The following is a 23,987-nucleotide window of genomic DNA, read 5'->3' as shown; positions in this document are numbered from 1 at the left end:
TACCTTGTCATACAAACAGTTGCTTGTCGAGTGTCGAGTAGTTTCTTGTACTGACAAGAAACTCTTGATGTCATGTAATGAATGAATGCTTTTGGCATGACATCAATCCGGTGTCTTGTCATGACTCTTACTATTGTGTTCATGTTAAATCCAACACAGAGTGTTGAACTGGAATAAACAATGCTTGAAATATTCCTTGAAAATATGTCATGAATACGCTTGAATTCTTTCAACACACCATCGTATGATGCTCACAAACTATAATTTCTCTTATTTGGTAGTCATACACTGTACAATCTTGAGATATTATGACTCCATCATAGTCTAACATATTTGTTACGTTCTAGTTCAAGAAAGCAAAGATTGCACACTTTGGAAATACAATTCTAATGTCAATCATCACACAAAGTTCAAAAAGCAATGTTATTTCAGTCATGAGACTCGTTGTTTATAATGTGTTGATATCCTTATTTAGTAATTCATTTTACGCGACTACGGCTGTAAAAAGTATATCAATCCTTCAACTGAAACTCTTTCAAACTATCGTTGATTATGATTAAAAACATTCTCTTTATAGCTGTATCAGCTGCATTCTATTCTATTCATGGTGTCTGTGCTTATGGGAAACTTGGGCATTGGCTATCCGGTCGCATTGCACAAGAACTTTTGAATACCGAGTCTACTGCTTTGGCTTTACAACTTCTTCCTCAGTATCATGGCCAACTTGCAGGTGCTGCATCATGGGCTGATGGTAAACTTGTTTGATGTGATTTAACTCTAACCCTGGTCGTGCTTAATTTGCGCCATCATTTGATAACTAATGCCTTGACCTTGATTTAGAAATCAAATCCAAACCCGCATTTAGCTGGACCAAGTCCCTTCATTATATCAATCCAGTCAATGACCATCCACCAGAACAGTGTAGTTACGAACCAGGTTCACGAGATTGTCCAAACAATATCTGTGTTGTTGCTGCCATTCACAATTACACGCAACGATTAATCTCTCCTCCAAAAGACGAAAATGTAATGGCTGTTCGTGAAGAATCACTCAAATTTCTACTACATTATATCGGTGACTTGCATCAACCACTTCATGTTACAGGTCGCGATCGAGGTGGTAATAGTGCTCAGGTTCGGTTCAATGGTCGCTTGACTTCATTGCATGGTGTTTGGGATTCGCTCATGTTTGAGGTAAATGTAAACTTTTGTCTTGCAATATTAACTACTCTACTGACATTGTATTAATCCATCACCCGTTATGCAACACAATTTCATGCAATAGAAACGAATTCGTGATGACTTTGGTGGTAACAAGGATAAGTATGTAGAATATATAGTGCAACAGATGTCTACAACCTGGCGCAACGAGCTACCTGAATGGATCACCTGTCCCAATACCAACACATCTATTCCAGTATGTCCAGAAAAATGGGCCAGATATTCAAATATTGTCAACTGTGTGTATGTTTGGAAAGACTATCGACGCAAATTCGAAATGTCGGGTAAATATTACACAACTGCCATTCCAGTTGCAGAAAAGTTACTTGCTCAATCTGCTCTACGATTTGCTGCTGTATTTGGTGCATCTACCATGGAAATTGGAAACAACTCATTGATCATTGATGCCAAGCAACTTGCTACTCCCATGAATAATTTGAATCAATGGACCAATATCAATCTAAAAAACACCGACCACCAAGTTGATTATGGCTTAAACATGGATTCTACACTGGTGATGAATTCAGACGAGACGGACTTTAATCTACCTTTGGATACTATGGATTTCGGTATCTACAATAGCAATGATGTGCCTTTACTAGAATCTACTGAAAGTATCGATTCGTACGATAGTAGCGTAGATAGCAACAGTTTAATGTTTTTTATTAGACACGTTATTGGCTTGTAGATTTTATTGCAACTGCTCACATTTGACAGTGGTTTTGTCCAGCTCTATTTCCCCTTTTCCACCATCGTATTTACGTAAAATGAAGTTAAACAAGGTATTCAAATACATAATAAACAACCGATTTAGTAAACATTGTTGTGTTTTTTGAACTTTGTGTGATGATTGACATTAGAATTGTATTTCCAAAGTGTGCAATCTTTGCTTTCTTGAACTAGAACGTAACAAATATGTTAGACTATGATGGAATCATAATATCTCAAGATTGTACAGTGTATGACTACCAAATAAGAGAAATTATAGTTTGTGAGCATCATACGATGGTGTGTTGAAAGAATTCAAGCGTATTCATGACATATTTTCAAGGATTGATGATATTGCAATATACTTGTTCAAAACAGTCAATACAGACATGAAGAGTTTGAAGTTTCATGTATTTAATGTGCTATCCAAATCTACACGAGAGGCTTGATCCGTCTTTTGACATTTAGCCTGCAAATCTGGCAGTTTTACCCTCTTTCACAACACTCTTGCAGCCCATGTTCATCAAAACAACACCACTCATATCAATCCTGGGAGTTCTTTTGACTTTCTTTACTTGTAGTCATGCAACCCTGTCTTCAAACTATGGCGAAGATTCAAATTATGGCGATGTAAAACCCTCCGCTTCGCATTTCAGAGAACGACTTGAAGCTATTGGTTATGGTCAAGACAGTAATGAGAAAGGCGACAGCAACCAAGAAGTCATCTATTTTTTCTCTATTCACGATTACAATTATGATGGGATGCTGGATGGCCATGAGTTGAGGTTGGCATTTCAGGGTTATGAGCAGGATACTGGTAAAGAAAAGGCTCATATAGACTTGGCGGATCTGGAAACTATGATTGATCATGCTTTAGCAGAGGTGAGGGTTCAAGTTTATGCTTTTATTGTCTAGTAGTGTTGGCTATTCTGCTAACATGGTTTTGGATTCAAATGTTTTTAGGACGATACAAACAACGATGGCATGATTTCTTGGGAAGAGTATTTGGAATCACAGTCTTATCACCACAAGCTCAATGTGAATCAAACCTAGGAAATAAACTGGATACCAGTGTTTGGTTGTTGTTTTTAAATGTATGGAATGTTTCTTGTTTTTGTATAACCAGATACTACAGTATGTGGTTATACAAGCCAAAATCTTATAAAGATGTTCCATCCATAAAACATAAATTTCATTGATACCGGCTTTGATAAATTTAAATACTACAGAATGCCATTGATATATTTATTTAAATATCTATTCTGCGTGAACGTGCTCCTCGGGATGTTCTGGCGTGGCAGCAGGAATACAGGACGGAGGCTGGATCACATCGTTGAACACAAATGTTCTATTCAACATAGTTGTAGCAGAAATTAGTAATTAGACTAGTGTGCAGAAACAGACTATACGTGTAATCAACTCAAAACCTTACCCATAGATCAAGACAGCAAAGCCAACGACTTGAAGCCATTTGAAGGTTTCCCACTGCAAAGCCAAGCTTGCCATCCAAATAAATAGAGTTCTATCCAGTTTAAAGCGTGTTTAGTCATGAGTTGATATTAACAAGCGTAGCAAAAATAAGGTTTACCTGCATGTATCGATGGTAGATCGCGAAGTAGCCGAAATATTTCGGGTGACGGACAGACCAAACCAATTGAAGAATGCGATTGAGAATACAATGCCGATACCAGCCCATAATACCTGTGGGTTATCAACAACCATATGGTAGCCCACATACATGTCAAAGTAGTTTCCAGGTTCACCATGGACACCCAATGTGTAATGAAGAATAGGCATTCCAATGGCAGTGCAAGCCAGACCAAAGAATCCCTCCAATCCCACTGCTTTAATGGCAGGCACTTCGTATTTGGCCATGATCTTTTCTTCCAATACAAACTGCAAAGCAGTGAATGTCTGTGCAATAACAACGAGAAAAATACCAAGAGCGTAGCCGCTAGGCTGTTCGACACTTTCCAAGGCTGTGACATCAGCCAGTAGAAAAGATTCAGCAAGAGTACTACTGTTGGAATAGACAGGCGGAGTAGTTCCAGGGGTCATCACCCCACTAAGACCGACGATGGCGACTCCAGCAAAAACAGTGACTAGAGAGAACCAACGGTACAATGGATGACGTCGACCTAGAAACAGAACACTTAGTGTCCCAGTGAACAGAACAACGGATCCACGAAGCATCTGATAGATACTTGCAGAGATAAAGATCAGGCCAACATTCATAAACGTAGTCGAGGTTAGATCGCATAGTGTTGGGAACAAGAACAGAATATTAAGCCAACCCTTGAGTGGTTCGCGAGTGGATTCAGGAGTGATATTAGCAGCAGTATAACTTAGTTCTTCATTAGATGAGGTTTGAGGAGAGACCAACGGAGAGGTTTCATCAAAGACTGAAGTTTGGACATGATTGCTGTGATGGGATGCCGAGTCAAGTTGCATGTACTTGCGGAATCGATCCAACAAAGGTTCCAACACAACCGCACCGTAATACACTAGCAAACAGGCAGCTTCACCAATGAACATATTAAGAGTCTAACCAATTGAAAACATCAGAATTAGTTGTTGGAATCAAACCCAATAGCTGAATAAACATACCTGCCATAACGGCTGTTCAAAGTAATGCCTGCGAGACTTGTCAGGATCATCACAATGAGCAACACAAGTCAAGTCCTGTAATTTATTAAGTAAAGTGTTGATGGTTCCAGTGAACAACATTCCCACTACGAGGAACAACAGCAATGATTGTTTCATGATGCTCAGAACAAGTAATAGTTTTAATTTTCAAAGAAAGAAATGGATTGCTTTATAAACTGCTTGAATCTAACAAGTTTTGGTGCACCAAGACTGTCGTTCAGAAACAATCGAGTTGCATGTTATAATAACAGTCATTTTGAATGTCATGAACAACAGGAAATCATGATAGTTTTGGTGTGTGTGGATGGCATGCTGAACAGCGAGTTGGTCATTCATGAAATCAATGACTTGTTCAAACTTTACAATTCAAATCTACTCGATAGATACGAGTCAGGGCTGGTAGCAGTTGGTAATACTCTTGCCAGTCTTATTTAATATATTAAATCAACAGTCTTGAATCCATGTCAGACCCAACAGCTTCCAGTTTACTCAACACTATCACTGCTTCTGACAGACTCAGTGCTAGTAGCACTGATAGCTTAAACCACTCTGCCAGCAGCAGTATCGATTCAAAACAGTTGCCCGCTTCTCGCTCTGCCAACGACTTTGTCTTGCGAGTCAGAGCCGGTCCTTCATATTCTAACCTCACCACTATAAGAGTCAATGATGAACATCATCCTTTTCTGTTGGATTCGGAGCATTTTACTGGATACTTGGTGGTTCGCTATCTCAACTTCTCGGGTGTTATTCCCGAGATGGATGCTGCTTTAAAGACAGATCCTTCTGACCATACTAGTAGCAATAAAGGAAATGATACTGCACAGACTGTCTTGCATCAAGATCATAGCAGTACAGGCACTTCTCTCTCTGCTCCACCGAGCGCATCCTTTGCTACTCTCTCCATCGATCATTCATCTGATAGAAAGGCATCGTTGGACTCGACTGTGTCCATGGGCACAAATAGAACTGTTCATGTCAACTCACTGGATGACTTATCCAAGACAGACTTTGCACACGCCACATCGATAGTCTCTGACAAGTCCAAAGCAGTCCCTGGTAGTACTGGTATGGCTACTCACGTCAAGACTACCAGTACTGACAATACAATGGCTCGTCCTATTCACAATCCTATTAGCTCATATTTTCAAGGTCGCAACAGACGCTACTCCATCATGTTGCAGGGTCGCTTCAAAAAAGAGTGGAAGGGTGACGATATTATCTTTGGTGCCAATATGGCCTCTCCGCTTCGAACACCTCCTGGTGCTTCCATTGCCATTAGAATTGCAAAATGGCTTGATCCTTCTGTCGAGGCCGATCTCGACTGTCATGAGCCTTACATTTATTCTCCCATGGTGTCTTCCATGAACTCTCTTGCCGTCTTCAACGACGTGGATATGCCTCAGATTGCGTTGGGCCAGTTTCCTGTCAATGCAGTCATATCAAAACCTCCAACTGTACAAACTTCCAGGGGATTGACTAGCTTTCTCACTGGCAGTTACACTACCAATAATGCTACAAAAAGCATCAGCACACATGTCTCCCCCGCTGGATCACAATTACTAGATCAGACTTTGAGTTCCGTCCCATCAGCACCTTTATTAAACACTGTTCCCTCGGTCGACATTGGTCCGTGGGCATTTCATTCTCAGTTTGTTCCAGAATATACCTCATTACTCTTTCCTTCCAATACAAAACAACCTTTATTGACTTCCTATGATAAACGGAAAAGGTTCTTTGCAGATATCACCAAGCGTAATGCCGTCACATTCTCTCCACAAAATATTTATTGCATGGATTTCTATGATGCATATTTTGATTTCAATACGGTCTCTGTCAAATTACCCGGTATCTCACTCAGTGCATTCAAGTTTTGGGAAGGTCAACCGTTGCGATACGTTGCCATGAGTCGAGATCGATCTACTGTTTTTTTTGTCATTACATTTGAATTGATTGAAAAGTCGGCGTATGCTGATACGGTCGACTTTCAAGTAGACAAGGACATGTCTAAACAGTCCAATGTTGATTTGAGTTCTAAAACAGATTCAGAAGCACAACTAGAAGATTTGGATATTCCTCCTCTCGAACCTTCATGATTGAATAAATACTTTTTCCAGACTAAACCAACGTTTACAGCCAAACGACGCGATGATTGATCGAGAGTAAAATCACGTGATAAGAATGAACTTGACAATTTGACTTGTGGCATGAATAGCATTTGCATAGGAACACTCACTCTTTTGCACACCAATCCTCATCAACAACGATGCGGTCAGTTGATTTTGTCGTTTATAGAGTTGCATGTTGCACTGTCTTTACGATTGATTGCATCAATGTGTGCAGCAGTCAAGTCATCATGGATGGATGCATTGTTGCCAACGCATGCATGAACTTCAAGTCATCTGCTTCCATTTACATTACAGCATCGACCATCTTGCATTCCATTTGTCTTTGGCTGAATCGGTCTTTAATTATCAGTTTATTGGTCAGGATTCATCAACAGTTGACTGCCATTGCTGCTTAATCACCAGACTTGATGTTTTTAGACATTGGAATCCTTGACTGCTGCAACATCCGTTTTTGATTGGACTTTGTGTATTGAGTACTGACTTGATGTTTTTGGTTTGATTCTTGTACTTTGATATGCTGCTGCTATTACCATTCTACATTCGTTTAATTCAACAGCACGGAGGTATGCTAATTCATGTAATTGAGTCAACTAGCATATAAAGATTCATCCATTCTAACTCATTGCTTCAATACTGTGAATCAGATCTGCAATTTTTCTGGCTTCAAGATCTATCCCGGAAAGGGTCGTCTGTATGTTCGTTCTGACAGCAGAGTAAGTTTTTGTTGTTGCAAGCCAAATTCTGCATCGATTGTCTAACCAATACCATTTTGAATCCTACTTGTCATTCAATCCATTCTAGGTCTTCCGTTTCATCAACCGTAAGTCTGAGTCGTACTCTCTTCAGCGTCTAAAGCCTTCCAAGCTTGACTGGACTGTTGTTTTCCGTCGTCTTCACAAGAAGGGAATTTCTGAAGAAACTTCCAAGAAACGCACTCGTCGCACTGTCAAGGTTCAGCGTGCCGTTGTTGGTGCATCTCTTGATGCCATCAAGAGCAAGCGTGACCAAAACCCCGTCGCACGTGCTGCCGAACGTCAAAAGGCCGTTGAAGCCATTAAAGAAAAGAAGAAGAGCGATCAGGCCAAGAAGAGAGCCGAGAAAGCAAAGGTGCCTGATGCAGATATATACTTCATACTATCGATTGCCAAATGGCTGACATTTGTTTTACTTTTATTTTAGGCTGGCCATGTTGCCCCCGTCCAGATGAAGACCAGCAAACAGCAGGCCAAGGGATCTGCTCCAAAGGTTGCAGCCAAGTCGCGTTAAGCTACTACTGTTTTATAAATCCTCAAGAACAGCTTTGTTTTCACAACTTTTTGTACTTTTAAATTGGTTTGGTTAGTTGAGTAGTTCCAAAATAGATGGAGTCTGGTTGATAGCAGATTAGCGAATAGGAGTTTGTTCAAAAGTGTCTGCATCAAACTGCAAATTGAATGTCGCGAGTCTAGCAATACTGCGTCAAACTCCGACTTGATTGGTCTAGTTTGAACGTGTATCTTTCATTGACAATACATTCAACACTTGAATATTCAAGTTACTCTTAAAATAGTACTCTGCTTGTAGATTTTAGTTTATTCTAGCCAGATATATCCCACACTGGTGAACACATTGAGTATACAGAATGCCGCTAGCGCCATATTCTTTCGAGACTAGTAGAAATGGTGCAGCCGCTATCCCCCATGCAGTTCAAAATGCCCACCTTCCATCTGACCCATACACAGATGAACGTATTCTTTGGCTTCGTTCCAAAGTGGAGTCTGGCTTAATGCTCGAGTTTGACGAGTTTAAAAACCCACCCAAATTAACGAGTGGTTCGCAGCGAAACAAAGATATCTATCCTCCGTGTATTCCAGACATGTTCAAAGAGTGTCTTGAACGACAAGGTCGTCTTAACCTCCAAATTCTACTCAACTACCTTGAAGATACGCAAGAAAGTGGTGACACTGCACTCACATTTTGGGTGGAGATCATGACGATGCGCGTCGAGGTGCCTGAAGATGAGCCAGAACTGACCTCGAGTCAGCAGAGTATTACTGCAAGCACTATAAGATCTAGTCAAGTGATTTCTGGGTCGCATGTACTGCTTGATTCTAACTTGCCTGTGATTGCAGCTACCGATGAACTGGTTACTGTCAATACTGACAATGCTTTCGTGTCCGACTCGGCTGGTACTGTTTTGGCACACGCTTCTGATATAAACCCTTTGCAAGAGGACGAATCTGCCTCTCAGGAACAGCAAAAAGGTAGTGTTCATGTGGTTCATTTATACTTGCTGATATAGTCCATTATTCTCTACTTTTATCTGAATTGGTATCAACTGAATTAATGCATATTTGAATCAATCTGGTCCATGTTCAAGGCAATGCCGATACTTTTAAAGATGAAAACACAACATCCGATTCTCTTGTAAGTTTCTATTTTAACCAACAATGTATTGCAAATGGGCTGATAAACCAATCACGGTAATGCATTTTTAATTTTGTATGAATTACACTTGAATTTACATGAACATAAATAGTCCAATAGACAGGATTCCAGCACAATCATTAAAAACACACCCAATTCCATAAAAAGAGTTCCATCGGTGGCTATATTTGAAACGCTTCGTTTGCATTTGGCCACAACTCACCTTCCAGAAAAGATTGCTGAAATCAATGCCATTTATTTTTTACGTAATTCATCTGGACCTATTTCATATCCAACATCTGCCAATGGTAATAGTCAACCTAGATTTTATAAAATTTTGAATTGGCTGTATCCCAATCCTGTTTTTTACTAAATCCTATATGAATGCCTATTTTGTAAACGATATAAATAGATGCTGCCAATATCATGTCACATCATCTTGAAATTGGTTACTTTTCTGGGCATGCTTTGCTAATGCTGGAACGAGTGTTGCAGGAAATATATCTGCCCATGCTTTCCACTACTGATTTCTCTGATCTGCACGACGAGACTCATGATACACACAACACAGCAATGGATCGATCTAGAACCGATATTGGAGGAGCAAAGTTTGATGATATCAAATCTGAATTGCTGGTTACAATGCAGAAATTCACTGGTCAGATTGCGCATACAGTTCAACAGGTGGCAGGAGAAACACGTCTCAAGATTCCCGACACGCTTGCTGAGCTCAACACAATGGATGTTCACCAAGCATCTACCGATCCATCGATTCTTCGCACTCTTGAATCACTTGCTGAAGAGTGGGCTGAAACGGTTTCGGGTGCTTTGGCAAAAGAAATGAAAAGGGTTCCGGTAGGAAATGGACCTTTGGCTGAAATCGAATTCTGGCGTGATCGCAGTGCTTCATTGTCTACACTCTACGAGCAGCTCAATTTACCCATCGTGCACAAGATTGGTCATATTTTGAATATTGCACAAGTGCCATGCTCTTCATCTTTAGAATTTCAGCTTACAGAACTAAACAAAATCTACACTGAAGCAAAAGACAGTGTCAAATTTTTAAGTACTCTTGAGCGTCATTTTAAAAACATTGTTATTGGAAGTCTTGGAAGCGTTCAGGTACATGGTTTGATTTAACAGTTTTAGGGGTTGAATTGTAGTTTATCAAATGAGTTTTACATCAAGATGCACTAATTATAAAACTATTTTTGAATTTAAAAGGATTCTCTGCCTTCCCTTTTAAACGCCATTCGAATGGTATGGATTATTTCTCGCCACTACAATCGCGATGAGCGTATGGTTCCGCTGATGAGCCGAATTGCATGGGAAATTGCAAACAAAGTCTTGAATATTGTCAATGTGCAAACTATTCTACGTGAGCCTCCTATAGAAGCAAAAAAGAAAATTCTAGATGCCAAATCCCTACTAGAAAGCTGGAGCACTGTGAGTTTTTATATTGGTATACATGTTTGATGCATCATTGCTATACATTACTCACACTCGTGTATTGCAATAGACATATTTCCAAGTACGCGAACGTATCGAGCAGTCTGGTCGTGATCAGCGATGGGAGTTTGATCGCAAAAAATTATTCGAACAAACCAATTACATGGCACTTCGATGTGGCGATTTATATGAAGTTGCCGAAGTCATGGAGCAATTTTACAGCATTTTTGGTCCTGAATTGAAGGCTGTTACGGGCGACCCACAAGCAATTGATGAAGTCATCAAAAGAGTTGAAGCACTTATTCTTCCTTTCGAGATTGTTCCATTTGATATTTTCAATAAGCGGTAGGCATAGTACATTTGATTCACCACTGTTTCATGATGTAGTGAATGATGACTTTTGTTGATATTTTGTACATTTTGGATTTACTTGTAGTAATCAATTGGCTTGGGAAGGGGTCATGGCTCGTTTTCGTGAACAAATCGTTCAAATTGAAGATATGGCCAAACAGTTTATCGATGCCTCGTTTAAAAAACTAAGATCCGCAGAAGGTGCTTTTGATCTGCTTCAAAACATCAAAAACATCAAATCGCGAGAATCTATCAACAAACAACTCATGGGGAAATGGTACGAGATTCTTGATCAATACACTCGTGAGGTAGACATCATTGATGAAATTTTCAAAAAACACAAGTAAGTTTCATTTTTGTAAATTGAACATTAGTCGTACAGTAATTTAATGCTATAGTGCAATGAATTAGGGACAATCCACCGTGTGCCAAAAATCAACCTCGTACTGCTGGTGCAATTGCTTGGAGTCATTCACTGTTCATTCGGATTAAAAAAACGATTGTGCGTTTTCAATCACTCCAAGGTTGGCTTGAATTGAAAATACTGCAAGTGATGTTTCAATAGGTTTTGATAAACTAACCCATGTTTATAGAAATGCTAACCTCTGAACAGGGTCGTGCAGTGACACGTAAATATCTCACTGTCGCAAAGTCGATGCGTGAATACGAAGAATCGGTATACAAATAACTGATGGTATTAAAAACCAACAAAAGTATGTATTTACTGACAAACTATTCTCAACATATTTTATTCAGCTTTACCATCAGTGGTGTTTTTCAGTAGAAGCCAACTCGCTACAGTATTTGAAAAACCACATTTTGATAAAAGCTTCATCATCAACTGTAGCTACACTGGATCAAAATAATGGATTTTTTCATACTGGAACAAATACTGTAGGAAATACATCAAATCTTCCTGAAAAAATCATTGTTAATTTTCGCCAGGAACTTCGCGATATCATCAAAGAAACCAAATATTTGGACACTATGAATTTCATGGTACCCGAGTCAGCTCTTAACGTCACTCTTCAAGTATGTTGTTGAATTTAGTTTTTTTAATTTCAGGCTGACTTTGACGCAGACACTTTGATTCAACTAGATTTATCGTATTTCTAACATTTTGCTTGAAGGAAGAAAAATATTATTCGCTTGTTGAGAATCTAGGATCAATGCTTAAAGCATATCATGCAGCGGTTGATCCATTAGATGTTTCAGAATTGAAACTTCTTCACATTCATTTGACAGAATTAAAACGTGTCATGAAACCTGGATTTACACGACTAAATTGGAACTCTCTTGGCATTCCAGAGTTTATTCAAAAATGCACGCTAGTAAGTTGATTCTTGTACTGGTATATTTAATTTACAATGCCAGCGCTTATAAACATCTTTTGATAATATAGGAAATCAACAAATTTTCATCACTAGTGAATCAGACACGTAAAAATTCGTTGAACATCAATCGCACTATTGATCAAATAGCGTCTGCTTTATTGATCAAGGAGCCTCGAAAAGATGAAATTATTGATGCACATGTAGGTTCAGTATAGTTTAATTTGGTTTGAAGATATTCTGGGTCAAGCCTATTGGCGTATCAATCAATGGTCATCAGAATATACCGAGTTTTCAAATAGCTTGAATTTTGACTTTTTTTACACTATACACGACTGTTTTATACAGGAATTCTTTGACTCGGTCAATACCCATCGAGCTCATGTAATGGAAACTCTGGTTGTCAAATACTTGGGAATTGGTCCTCTACTCATGAAAACAGAATCTCTTGTTGCCAACACCAATACTGGAAAAAGCAAAATTCTCAAGGACTATTATGCGTATTGGGAACAAAAGCTTTTTGCTGCAATTAATTTTGTAAATACTCATTTGTGGATTTGCATGGATAAACTCTACAATTTCAAATGCAAAATGCTTATCTAATCATGCTTTTACCTATTTAGATGGTTGTCAATAACTTGCACTATTTTGAAAGTTTATTATCGCCTGGAGGCATTTCAAAACACGGAAAGGGAAAGCTATCTGTTACATCCAAGTATTCCAAAGTAACTCGTGAGTTGCCCCTGTTTAGGGTGACTGCGTCGCTATCTGTACCAGAAATCACTATTTCTCCAATGTCTCAAGAAATCTACAAGATGATGATTAAATTTGTTCGGTCGATTGTGGACTCGTCCAAACAATTCCATCGATGGTTAAACGGATCTTGTATCATTGCGCCGCCACAAAAAATTGCAGATGAAGATTCGTTTATATTTAGTTTTCATTCTGATTTGGTTCAAAATCAAAGTGTCATTGCTCTTGTCAACAGCCTCAATACAACCATTAACAAGACGTTTGGTAGTTTACATAAATGGATTGATACTTGGCGCAAATATCGTCCATTATGGAAAGTGGACAAACTGGTTACGTTGGAAAAATTTGCTCAAAAAAAGCCATCTGTGGTAAACTATGATGACAAGCTTATGTTTTACGCCAAACTATCCAAGGACGTTGAAAGTCAGCCTTCTATCAAGGACATTGAGTTTATTCGTATCATTTCAACACCACTTCAAAAAGCCATCAATAGTGAGGCTATTGGTTGGGTGATGTCTATTGGCAAGTATTGGATTACATTTGAATTTCATTTTTTGAATTTCATTTAACAATTTATATTTGGTTTATTTAAATAGGAAGCCATTTGAATACTATTTGCAAAGATGGTTTGCAGCTGCTTCAAGAGCGGTTCAAGAGCTACGATCAAGACATTAGCAGAAATCCTCAAACATTGGATGATCTGACGTTTGTTCTTAATGTCATAGCCAATATTCGCAATGCATCTGAAGAAGTTGAGCTGCAATATCGTGATGTCATGGAGGCTTATCGAACACTCAAAATGTATCACATTGATGTGGATGAAGAAGAGTTTAATGCTTCCGAGGAGCTGCCTCGCAAATGGGAGGAAATGCTTGAACGCGCAAAACAGGTTGACAATGCACTTGTTCCTGTCAAAGCTAAATTCACTGAACAAACGCATAGCCAAGTGAGAGATTTTAAGCAGTCGCTTACTCGCTATAAAGAAGATTTTATAATGAATGGCCCTGGAGCAGTCAATCTTGATATGGATCACGGACTCAAACTACTAAAAGAGTCTAAAGAGGCAGTTGCTCGCTTTCTAGGTGGACGCGAAAGTCTTGTGCGTGCCGAAAAGCTTTTTAATTTGACCATCAGCAGCTATCCTGAATTGTATGAGGTGGAGAATCAGCTCAAAGAGCTTGACTTGATTTATACTCTTTATAGCGATGTAAAGGAAGCCATCAACTCGTGGTCAATGACGTTATGGAACAACCTGGACATTGGCATTTTAAACAGAGGTATTGAAAACTTTTCTTCCAGACTCAAAAAACTCCCAAAAGAGCTTAAGCAGCTTTCACCCTACAATGTCGTAGCTGAAAAGATTATTACTTTCAAAGAGTCTATTCCTTTATTTTCTGATTTGAAAAATGAGGCATTGAGAGATCGACATTGGAAGAAACTCATGGAAATCACCAAAAGGACATTTGATATGAATCCAGAGAGTTTTACACTAGAACGACTGTTTGCAATGAACTTGCACGAGCACACCGAAGCGATTGGCGAGATTGTTGGTGGAGCTATGAAGGAACTGAGTATTGAGAATGCCATCAAAGAAGTGGAAACCACTTGGAGAAACCTTAAATTCACCGTTGTAAAATACATGAAGGGTACTGAAGATCGTGGATACATTTTAGGTGTCATTGATGAGATCTCTACCACGCTTGATGACAATGCCATGTCGCTGCAGTCCATGGGTGCATCTCGATTTGTCACTGCTTTTTTACCAGCTGTGCAGCAATGGGAAAAAGTGCTTTCTCATATTGGCGAAGTCACAGAAATATGGATGGCCGTTCAGCGCAAGTGGATGTATTTAGAATCTATTTTTATTGGAGCAGGCGACATCAGAATGCAACTTCCTGAAGAGGCAGCACGATTTGATCGTATCGACAAGGCATTTAAAAAGCTAATGAGCGACACGGCAAAACACAACCTGGTTGTTGAAGCGTGCAATGCTGAAGGTCGATTGGAATTACTGCAAACTCTGTCAGACGATCTCGAGGGCTGCCAAAAATCATTGTCAGATTATCTTGAATCAAAACGTAATGCCTTTCCCCGATTTTTCTTCATCTCAGATGAAGAACTGCTATCTATTCTTGGTAGCCATGACCCCAAAAACGTCCAAGAGCATATTATCAAAATGTTTGACAATGTCTTTAAGCTTAATTTTGGAACCGACAAGCATCAAAAGTTTATTATGGGCATGTCATCATCCGAAGGCGAGGTTCTGAATTTTCGTTTCCCCATACCAATTGATGGTCGTGTAGAAGAATGGATGACTGCAGTGGAAGGTGAAATGAAACGATCTAATCGCACGATTCACAAGGAAGCTATTTTCAATTATGCAAACATGGAACGCATGCAGTGGCTGCAGACATATCAAGGTATGGCTGGCTTGGCCAGCTCACAAGTATGGTGGACATGGGAAGTTGAAGACGTTTTTAGCAAAATCAAGAGCGGCAACAAACTCGCAATGAAAAAGTATTCCAAGATTCTTGGGGATCAATTGGATATTTTGGTTGTGTCAGTACGCTCAGACCTATCATCGAATGACCGCAAGAAAATCAACGCACAGATTATTGTGGATGTACATGCCCGCGATATTGTCGAACGATTTGTGCGCGATTCTGTCATGAACAAAAACGAGTTTGAATGGGAATCTCAATTGAGATTCTACTGGGATCGATCAACCGATGAGCTCATTGTCAAGCAGTGCAATGGCGTATTTGACTACGGCTACGAATACATGGGCCTCAACGGAAGGCTTGTTATCACTCCGTTGACTGATCGCTGCTACTTGACACTCACTCAAGCATTATCCATGAAACTCGGAGGTTCTCCTGCAGGCCCTGCAGGTATGTAGAACTTGACTAGCTATACTGACATTGACCGTAATATATTTTTGGTTTGAGCAAGCCAGATTATTCATCAATATTACAATCATCTGCTTGTGTAAATATGATTTTAGGAACAGGAAAAACGGAAACTGTAAAGGATTTGGCCAAGGCTCTTGGAATCTTGTGCATGGTTACTAATTGTGGTGAAGGCATGGACTATCAAGCAATGGGAAAGATTTTTGCTGGTTTAGTGCAATGTGGTGCTTGGGGTTGCTTTGACGAGTTTAATCGAATTGAACTTGCAGTTTTGTCTGTGATTTCAGCTCAAATCAAAACCATCCAAAATGCACTTGTCATGAATTTAAAGCGATTCCAGTTTGAAGGAAACGAGATTGCTCTTGATCGCAAAACAGGAATATTCATCACCATGAACCCCGGGTATGCTGGACGCACCGAACTTCCTGACAACCTTAAAGCTCTTTTTCGCCCTGTTGTCATGGTAATCCCAGATTTGGAACTCATCAGTGAGATCATGTTGTTTTCAGAAGGTTTTACGCTTGCAAAGAATTTAGCCAAAAAAATGGTTGTATTGTACCGACTTGCCAAGGGCCAACTTTCAAAACAGCATCATTACGACTTTGGTCTTCGTGCACTCAAAAGTGTACTTGTAATGGCAGGTTCACTTAAACGCGGTTCGCCAGATCTTAGTGAGGATGTAGTGTTGATGCGTGCTCTTCGAGATATGAACCTGCCAAAGTTTGTTTTTGAAGACGTTCCTCTTTTTCTCGGATTGATTTCAGATCTATTTCCAGGACTTGACTGCCCTCGTGTGCAATACCCCAACTTTAACGATGCCGTGGAAGAAGTGCTAAAAGAAAGCCAGTACATCATTGTACCTGAGCAAGTTGATAAAGTCATACAGCTTTATGAGACCATGCTTACTAGACATACATCCATGATTGTTGGGCCATCTGGAGGTGGAAAAACAGTTGTGATGGAAACACTGGCTAAAGCTCAAACAAAGCTTGGGATTTCTACAAAGTTGTATGTTTTGAATGCAAAAGCCGTGACTGTTGCCGAACTTTATGGTGTTTTGGACTCGGTTACTCGTGATTGGACGGACGGTCTCCTCTCTAGCATTTTCCGTGAAGTGAATCGCCCAATTGGTGAAAAAAAAGAACGTCGGTTTATTGTGTTTGACGGTGATGTGGATGCTGTATGGGTTGAAAATATGAATTCGGTAATGGACGATAATCGATTATTGACTTTACCCAATGGAGAGCGTATTCGACTGCAAAAGCACGCTAGTCTGCTGTTTGAAGTTGGAGATTTACAATACGCCAGCCCAGCAACTGTGTCTCGATGTGGTATGGTATACATGGACCCTAAAAATCTGGGATATCGACCGTTTTATCAAAAATGGATCAATTCTAGATCCAACAAAGCTGAACAGGATACTCTCTTAAAATTATTCAGTAAATATGTGCCTACGCTAATGGAATGCATTATAGAAGGCTCATTTGAAGGCTTCATGGGAGAACCACTAAAACGAGTGATTCCAGTGACCCCACTCACCATGGTTTCTCAGCTCTGCGTACTACTTGAAACTCAGCTAGTGGCCGATGTCAAGCAATCTGTTCAAGATGCAATTGTTGAAAGTATTTTTATTCAATCTCTTGTTTGGTCGCTTGGAGCCACTGTTCTTGTTGATGATCGACTCCGTTTCTCTGATTGTCTTCGAAAGATTTCCGAGCTACCTCTGGTCAATACAAATGCATCTATCGTTCTTGGTCAACTGCCAGGAAACGAAAGGCTATTGCATGATTACTACTTTGATCTTGAAGAAAATCGATGGGTACCATGGACACATTATGTACCTGCATACGAGCATAAGCGTAACCTGGCATTTCACGAAATCCTTGTTCCAACTTTGGATACTGTTCGTCATACCTGGCTGCTTCAAAAATTGGTTACTCACAAAAAGCCTGTTTTGTTTGTTGGTGAAGTGGGTACATCAAAAACTGTGACCGTGCAGAATTATTTGCGACAGTTACCAACAGACAAGACACTTTTACTAAACATCAATTTTTCATCAAGAACCAATTCTTTGGATGTACAGCGCAATCTCGAAGCGAATGTTGAAAAAAGAACCAAGGATACGTATGGCCCTGCTGCAGGAAAGCGTCTTCTTGTGTTTATTGACGATATTAACATGCCTTCAAAGGATATTTATGGAACACAACAGCCTATTGCACTTCTCAAACTATTTCTTGAGCGCGGCGGTTTATACGATCGTGGAAAAGAGTTGAACTGGAAATATCTTAAAGATGTTCAATTGATTGGATCCATGGGAACTCCTGGCGGAGGTCGTAGTGATATTGATCCTCGCTTTGCCTCTCTTTTTGCAATTTTCAACATCACTTTTCCCAACGACTTTAGCTTGCTACACATTTATTCTAGCATCATTGAAGGACACACTACAATTTTCAACGACGACATCAAACAGGCAGTTTCCAAACTGACACCAATGACATTGAAGCTCTATAGTGACGTGTCCAAAAATCTGATGCCTACCCCAAGCAAGTTTCATTACATTTTCAACCTTCGCGATATTTCCAGGATATACGAAGGCATGCTAATGGCCACTTCAGACTTTTTTGACCATGGAAAGCAGTTTTGCCGAATGTGGTGTAATGAAGCTATGCGGGTGTTTTACGATCGACTTGTCACGGATGCTGACCGAAACTACGTGTCTAAACTGCTTAACCAGTTGGTTTTTGAAAACTTTGAAGCAGATCACGAGTACATTACAAAAAGTCCTATATTATTTGGTGACTTTCGTCACGCAATGCAAGAGGATGTTGCTCGATTATATGAAGATTTGCTAGATTTTACAGCTGTTCGATCAATTTTCTTGGAAATTCTTGAAGAGTACAACGAAACACACAATCGTATGAACTTGGTACTTTTTGAAGATGCGTTGGACCACCTCACACGAATTCACAGAGTAATTCGTATGAAACGAGGTCACGCATTGCTAGTTGGTATCGGTGGATCAGGAAAGCAATCTCTCACTCGACTTGCAGCATTTGCTGCTGGATACGGGGTATTTGAAATCACCTTGAGTCGAGGATTTGGCGAATTTGAATTTCGTGAAAACTTGAAGGCGCTATATGGACTACTAGGCTCTGGAAAAAAAACTGTGTTTATGTTTACGGATGCACATGTGGTGCAAGAAGGATTTTTAGAACTCATCAACAACATGCTCACCACGGGTATGGTTCCTGCTCTATATTCAGATGACGAAAAAGATGCCGTTGTTTCTTCAGTTGGTGAGGAAGTAGCACGACTAGGTTTACTGCAGACTCGAGAAGTCATGTGGCAGTATTTTGTCAACAAATGCTCCGACAACTTGCATATTGTGCTATGCATGTCACCACAGGGCAATAAACTCCGTGAACGATGTCGATCGTTCCCTGGACTAGTAAACAATACCATGATTGACTGGTTTCCTCCATGGCCTGAACAGGCACTATTTTCAGTTGCAGATGCTTTTCTCAAGGACGAGTTTATCTCTGCTGAAATTCGGCCTTCCATTGTCGCGCATGTAGTTGGTGTTCACCAGTCTGTTTCGGAATATAGCGCCGAATTCCTTTTAAAATACCGCCGAACCAACTATGTGACACCAAAAAATTATCTAGACTATATCAACACATACAATCGACTGCTTGAAGAAAACCGTGAGCTTAATGGTCGACTATGTGGTCGACTAGAATCTGGTCTTGGAAAACTCGAAGAGTCTTCACAGCAATTGGATGTACTCAACAAACAGCTTGCAGAACAAAATATTGCTGTTAGAAACAAAACCGAAGCATGCAGTCGCCTTCTCGAAGTTATCACAACAAATACAAAGACGGCAGAAGAAAAAAAGACACTGGCCGAAAAAAAGGAAACCGAATTAGACGCACAAACTGTTCAGATTGTCAAGGACAAAGAAGAGGCCGAGGTTGCACTTGCAGAGGCGCTTCCAGCTCTAGAGGAAGCTCGATTGGCTTTAGCAAATCTGTCATCGTCTGAAATTACCGAGATTCGATCGTTTGCAAAACCACCCAAAGAAGTTCAAAAAGTATGCGAGTGCATTTGTGTGATCAAGGGAATCAAGGATGTTTCATGGAAAAGTGCAAAAACAATGATGTCTCAAACAGATTTCAAGTCATCACTATCTTTACTAGATGTAGATGGTATTTCAAGCAACCAGATCAAGCTTGTCAAAAACATTTTACGTGAAATGGATGTATCTGTGTCTCGCATGTTAGAAATCTCATCTGCTGGTGCAGGTCTACTGAAATTTGTTTTGGCCGTGGTTGGATATTGTAATGTAGCTAAGCAGATTGCTCCCAAGCGTGCAGCTGTGGCCTCACTAGAGAAAAATCTTGCTTTTTCTAAACACGAGTTTGATAAGATCACCAAAGAACTTCGACGATTGAGTGAAGAGTTGAGCGCGCTTCAAATCCAATTTCACACAGCCAAAGTAGAGCAATTGGAATTGAAACAAATGGCTGAAGTGATGGAACGTCGATTGCTTGCTGCTGATAAACTCATTTCTGGTCTGGGCTCTGAAAGAATTCGATGGGCAAGGGATTTGGAACTATTGCGAGAGCAGCGAATACAGTTGCTTGGAGATTGCATGGTTGTGTCTGGATTTCTTAGTTACACTGGTGCGTTCAACTGGGAACTGCGTAATGAATTAATTTACAAAAAATGGGTACAGGATCTCCAGTCGCGAAATGTTCCATTGAGTACAGAGTTTCGAGTTGAAAAAATTCTAGCAACTGAGATTGAAATGAGCCAGTGGGCACAGGAAGGACTTCCTGCAGACGAACTATCAATACAAAATGGTATTCTTACCACCAAGGCTTCGCGATTTCCTCTTTGCATTGATCCACAGCAGCAAGCTCTTGGATGGATCAAGCGCCGCGAAGCTGGAAATAACCTCAAGATATCCACATTTAATGATCCCGACTTTTTAAAACACCTTGAAATGGCAATTACGTATGGGTTTCCGTTTTTGTTTGAGGATGTTGATGAATACATTGATCCTGTCATTGACAATCTTTTGGAAAAAAATATCCGTACAAACGGATCGCGGCGTTTCATTGTACTTGGAGATAAAGAGGTTGATTACGATCCCAATTTCCGTCTTTATCTAACATCTAGACTGACCAATCCAACATATACTCCCAAAGTATTTGGCTCTGCTATGATCATCAACTATAGTGTAACATTCAAGGGTTTGAGTGATCAACTTCTTATTGTCGTGGTAGCCCACGAGCGCAAGGAGCTTGAAGAGCAGCGTGAAAGATTGGTTACTGAAATGAGCCAAAACAAGAGTTTGCTCAAAGATTTAGAGGATACATTGCTGAGAGAGCTAGCTTCTTCTACAGGTAAATTTTAGTGAATTTAAACTAGCATAGAATATTTTTTTAATTTGTTTCGATCCAACTACTATAAAATATAAATAGGTCTCATGCTGGATAATGTTGAACTCATTCAAACACTTGAGGAAACCAAATCAAAAGCCACCGAGATTGCTTCCAAACTTGTTTTGGCTAATCAAACTTCTACAGAGGTGGAAGCATCTAGAGATGCCTATCGTCTTGTAGCCAAGTGCGGTGCTGTTTTATTTTTTGTGCTTGCTGAACTATCCACCATTAATCCCATGTACGAGTATTCATTGTCAGCATTTCTTGAAGTATTCATGGGTTCTCTACACAAGAGCAAGCCCGATCCATCACTGCCCAAAAGACTGTTAAAGATCACAGACACACTCAAATACTCAGTGTACAATTACGCATGTACTGGGCTATTTGAAAAGCATAAATTGATGTTTTCATTTCAAATGACGATAAAATTAATGGAGGCTGACGATCTTTTGGATCCTGTTGAAATCAATTTCTTTTTAAAAGGAGATATTTCACTAGAGCAACCAATCATTAAAAATCCATTTTCATGGACTTTTGATCAAGGCTGGAAAGATTTGTTGAAATTGTCTACATTAAACTCAAATTTTGGTATGCTTCCCGAGCATGTGCGCGACAATGAGCTAGTTTGGAAAACATGGGCAAAACTGGATGCTCCTGAATCCGAGCCACTTCCAATGGGATACTCTGAGCGGCTAACATCTTTTCAAAAGCTATGCTTACTCAGATGCTTTCGGATAGATCGGGTTTATAACGCAATCACTACATTTGTCATTCAGAATATAGGTGAGAAATACGTGATGCCGCCAGTCATCAACTATAGCAATATCTTTGACCAGTCTACACCAACAAGTCCGGTTATATTCATTTTGAGTCCAGGAGCAGATCCCCAAAACGATTTGCAAAAACTGGCAGAAACTCTTGGTTTTGGCGGAAATCGATTAAAGTTTCTCTCGCTTGGGCAAGGACAAGCACCCATTGCGCTACAACTTTTGGAAACAGCAGTTACTCGAGGTCAATGGCTGATGCTTCAAAATTGTCATTTGCTTGTTGTATGGCTTCGTGTTCTTGAAAAAGTACTTGAAAAAATCACAAAACCACACAAGGATTTTAGACTGTGGTTAACTACCGAACCAACTCCCGCCTTTCCTATTGGAATTCTTCAAAAATCGCTTAAAGTAGTTACTGAACCACCCAACGGACTTAAGTTGAACCTCCGTAGCAGTTATTATAAACTAAACGAGGAGATGTTGGCGGATTGTTATCACGAATCATTTCGTCCACTGGTATATGTTTTGGCCTTTTTCCATGCAGTTGTCCAAGAGCGTGGCAAGTATGGTAAAATTGGCTGGAACGTCAAGTACGATTTCAACGAATCTGACTTTAGAGTCTCGAGTACTATCATGAAAACATATCTCAACAAAACAGCAGAAACCAAAGATGGAAAAATCCCATGGACCACATTGAGATATCTTATTGGTGAAACTATTTATGGTGGGAGGGTTACTGACGACTATGATAGACGTGTGTTGATGACTTACCTAGACGAATATCTTGGCGACTTTTTATTTGATTCCTTCCAACCGTTCTACTTTTTCGCAAATTCACATGTGCAATACAAAGTGCCCATGTGGGGATCCCGAGATGACTACATGACATATATTGATGGACTCCCATTAGCTAATGCACCAGATGTGTTTGGGTTGCATTCAGATGCAGAAATTGGATATCTAACTAGTGCTGTAAAGGATATGTGGTCACAACTTATTTCTCTACAACCACGAACATCTGACAGAGCTGGTGGTATAAGTCGCGAAGAGTTTATTGCCAGTATTTCGTCAGATATTCAAAATAAGCTTCCAACTATTTTTGATACTGCACGTATATACAAAACAATAGGAACACCCTCTCCTACCCAAGTTGTTTTGTTGCAGGAGTTGGAGCGCTGGAATATTCTTGTTGAGCACATGTCATCATCATTAAAAGATCTTCAGCGTGCACTCAAGGGAGAAATTGGAATGAGTACCAAGTTGGATGAGCTCTCAAACTCGTTGTTCAATGGAGCATTGCCGCCTATGTGGCGACTATTAGCACCACAGACCGAAAAGGGTCTTGGATCATGGATGCTGCATTTTGAGCGCAGATACCAACAATATTCTTCCTGGATCAAAAACGGCGAGCCGGTAGTTATATGGCTTTCAGGACTGCATGTTCCAGAAGCGTACATTACTGCATTAGTACAAACGACATGCCGTAAAAATGGATGGCCGCTAGATCGGTCGACACTTTACACGCAAGTTACTTGCCACGTAGATCCCAAAGAAATCACGGAGCGACCCCTTTCTGGTTGCTACGTTCAGGGGTTGTATTTGGAGGGAGCCGGATGGGATACCAAGTCAAACAGTATTGTGCGCCTAGAGAATGGAGGACGCTTAATTCAAGATCTTCCTATTTTACGAATCATTCCCATTGAAGCGCATCGGTTAAAGCTTGTGAATACATTCCGCACACCTGTTTACACGACCCAACAGCGACGCAATGCAAGTGGTGTTGGATGGGTATTTGATGCCGATCTAAGTACCAACGATCATTCAAGTCATTGGGTTTTGCAAGGAGTTTGTTTGCTTTTGAATACAGATTAAAG

At 40.0% G+C, this 23,987-nt stretch overlaps 6 protein-coding genes across 6 annotated transcripts; 5 read left to right on the top strand and 1 right to left on the bottom strand.

The window, feature by feature from the left end:
- Positions 1-494: 494 nt before the first annotated feature.
- Positions 495-2,012, top strand: BATDEDRAFT_35159 (uncharacterized protein). Its single transcript, XM_006679062.1, has 3 exons — positions 495-751; positions 841-1,193; positions 1,285-2,012. The coding sequence occupies exons 1-3, from the start codon at positions 553-555 to the stop codon at positions 1,906-1,908; spliced, it is 1,176 nt and encodes a 391-aa protein (XP_006679125.1). The 5' UTR covers positions 495-552; the 3' UTR covers positions 1,909-2,012.
- A 432-nt stretch (positions 2,013-2,444) lies between these two features.
- BATDEDRAFT_25195 (uncharacterized protein) lies at positions 2,445-2,981 on the top strand (the record flags this gene model as incomplete). The annotated part of the gene is made up of 2 exons (XM_006678990.1): positions 2,445-2,810; positions 2,892-2,981. 2 exons carry the CDS (start codon positions 2,445-2,447, stop codon positions 2,979-2,981), a joined length of 456 nt encoding a protein of 151 aa, XP_006679053.1.
- Positions 2,982-3,185: 204 nt separating this feature from the next.
- Positions 3,186-4,691, bottom strand: BATDEDRAFT_11429 (uncharacterized protein; the record flags this gene model as incomplete). Its single annotated transcript, XM_006678790.1, has 5 exons — positions 3,186-3,276; positions 3,361-3,450; positions 3,517-4,350; positions 4,414-4,472; positions 4,536-4,691. 5 exons carry the CDS (start codon positions 4,689-4,691, stop codon positions 3,186-3,188), a joined length of 1,230 nt encoding a protein of 409 aa, XP_006678853.1.
- A 494-nt stretch (positions 4,692-5,185) lies between these two features.
- Positions 5,186-6,529, top strand: BATDEDRAFT_4893 (uncharacterized protein; the record flags this gene model as incomplete). The annotated part of the gene is made up of 3 exons (XM_006678763.1): positions 5,186-5,317; positions 5,660-5,950; positions 6,143-6,529. Coding segments are annotated over 3 exons (810 nt in total), but the record flags the coding sequence as incomplete, so codon positions are not given.
- Positions 6,530-6,808: 279 nt separating this feature from the next.
- BATDEDRAFT_88679 (uncharacterized protein) lies at positions 6,809-8,159 on the top strand. The gene is made up of 5 exons (XM_006679250.1): positions 6,809-6,842; positions 7,257-7,263; positions 7,345-7,413; positions 7,502-7,807; positions 7,880-8,159. Exons 1-5 carry the CDS (start codon positions 6,838-6,840, stop codon positions 7,964-7,966), a joined length of 474 nt encoding a protein of 157 aa, XP_006679313.1. The 5' UTR covers positions 6,809-6,837; the 3' UTR covers positions 7,967-8,159.
- Positions 8,160-8,321: 162 nt separating this feature from the next.
- On the top strand, positions 8,322-23,985 carry BATDEDRAFT_25191 (uncharacterized protein; the record flags this gene model as incomplete). Its single annotated transcript, XM_006678989.1, has 17 exons — positions 8,322-8,943; positions 9,060-9,106; positions 9,219-9,414; positions 9,519-10,228; positions 10,331-10,552; positions 10,626-10,900; positions 10,992-11,249; positions 11,318-11,430; positions 11,500-11,582; positions 11,663-11,938; positions 12,037-12,237; positions 12,309-12,440; positions 12,586-12,774; positions 12,861-13,482; positions 13,587-15,881; positions 15,995-21,307; positions 21,386-23,985. 17 exons carry the CDS (start codon positions 8,322-8,324, stop codon positions 23,983-23,985), a joined length of 14,154 nt encoding a protein of 4,717 aa, XP_006679052.1.
- Between the last annotated feature and the right edge of the window lie 2 nt (positions 23,986-23,987).

Source organism: Batrachochytrium dendrobatidis, assembly GCF_000203795.2.
Source record: "Batrachochytrium dendrobatidis JAM81 unplaced genomic scaffold BATDEscaffold_6, whole genome shotgun sequence".
Taxonomy (NCBI): Eukaryota; Fungi; Chytridiomycota; class Chytridiomycetes; order Rhizophydiales; genus Batrachochytrium; species Batrachochytrium dendrobatidis.
This window is presented reverse-complemented; position numbering and strand designations above follow the sequence as displayed.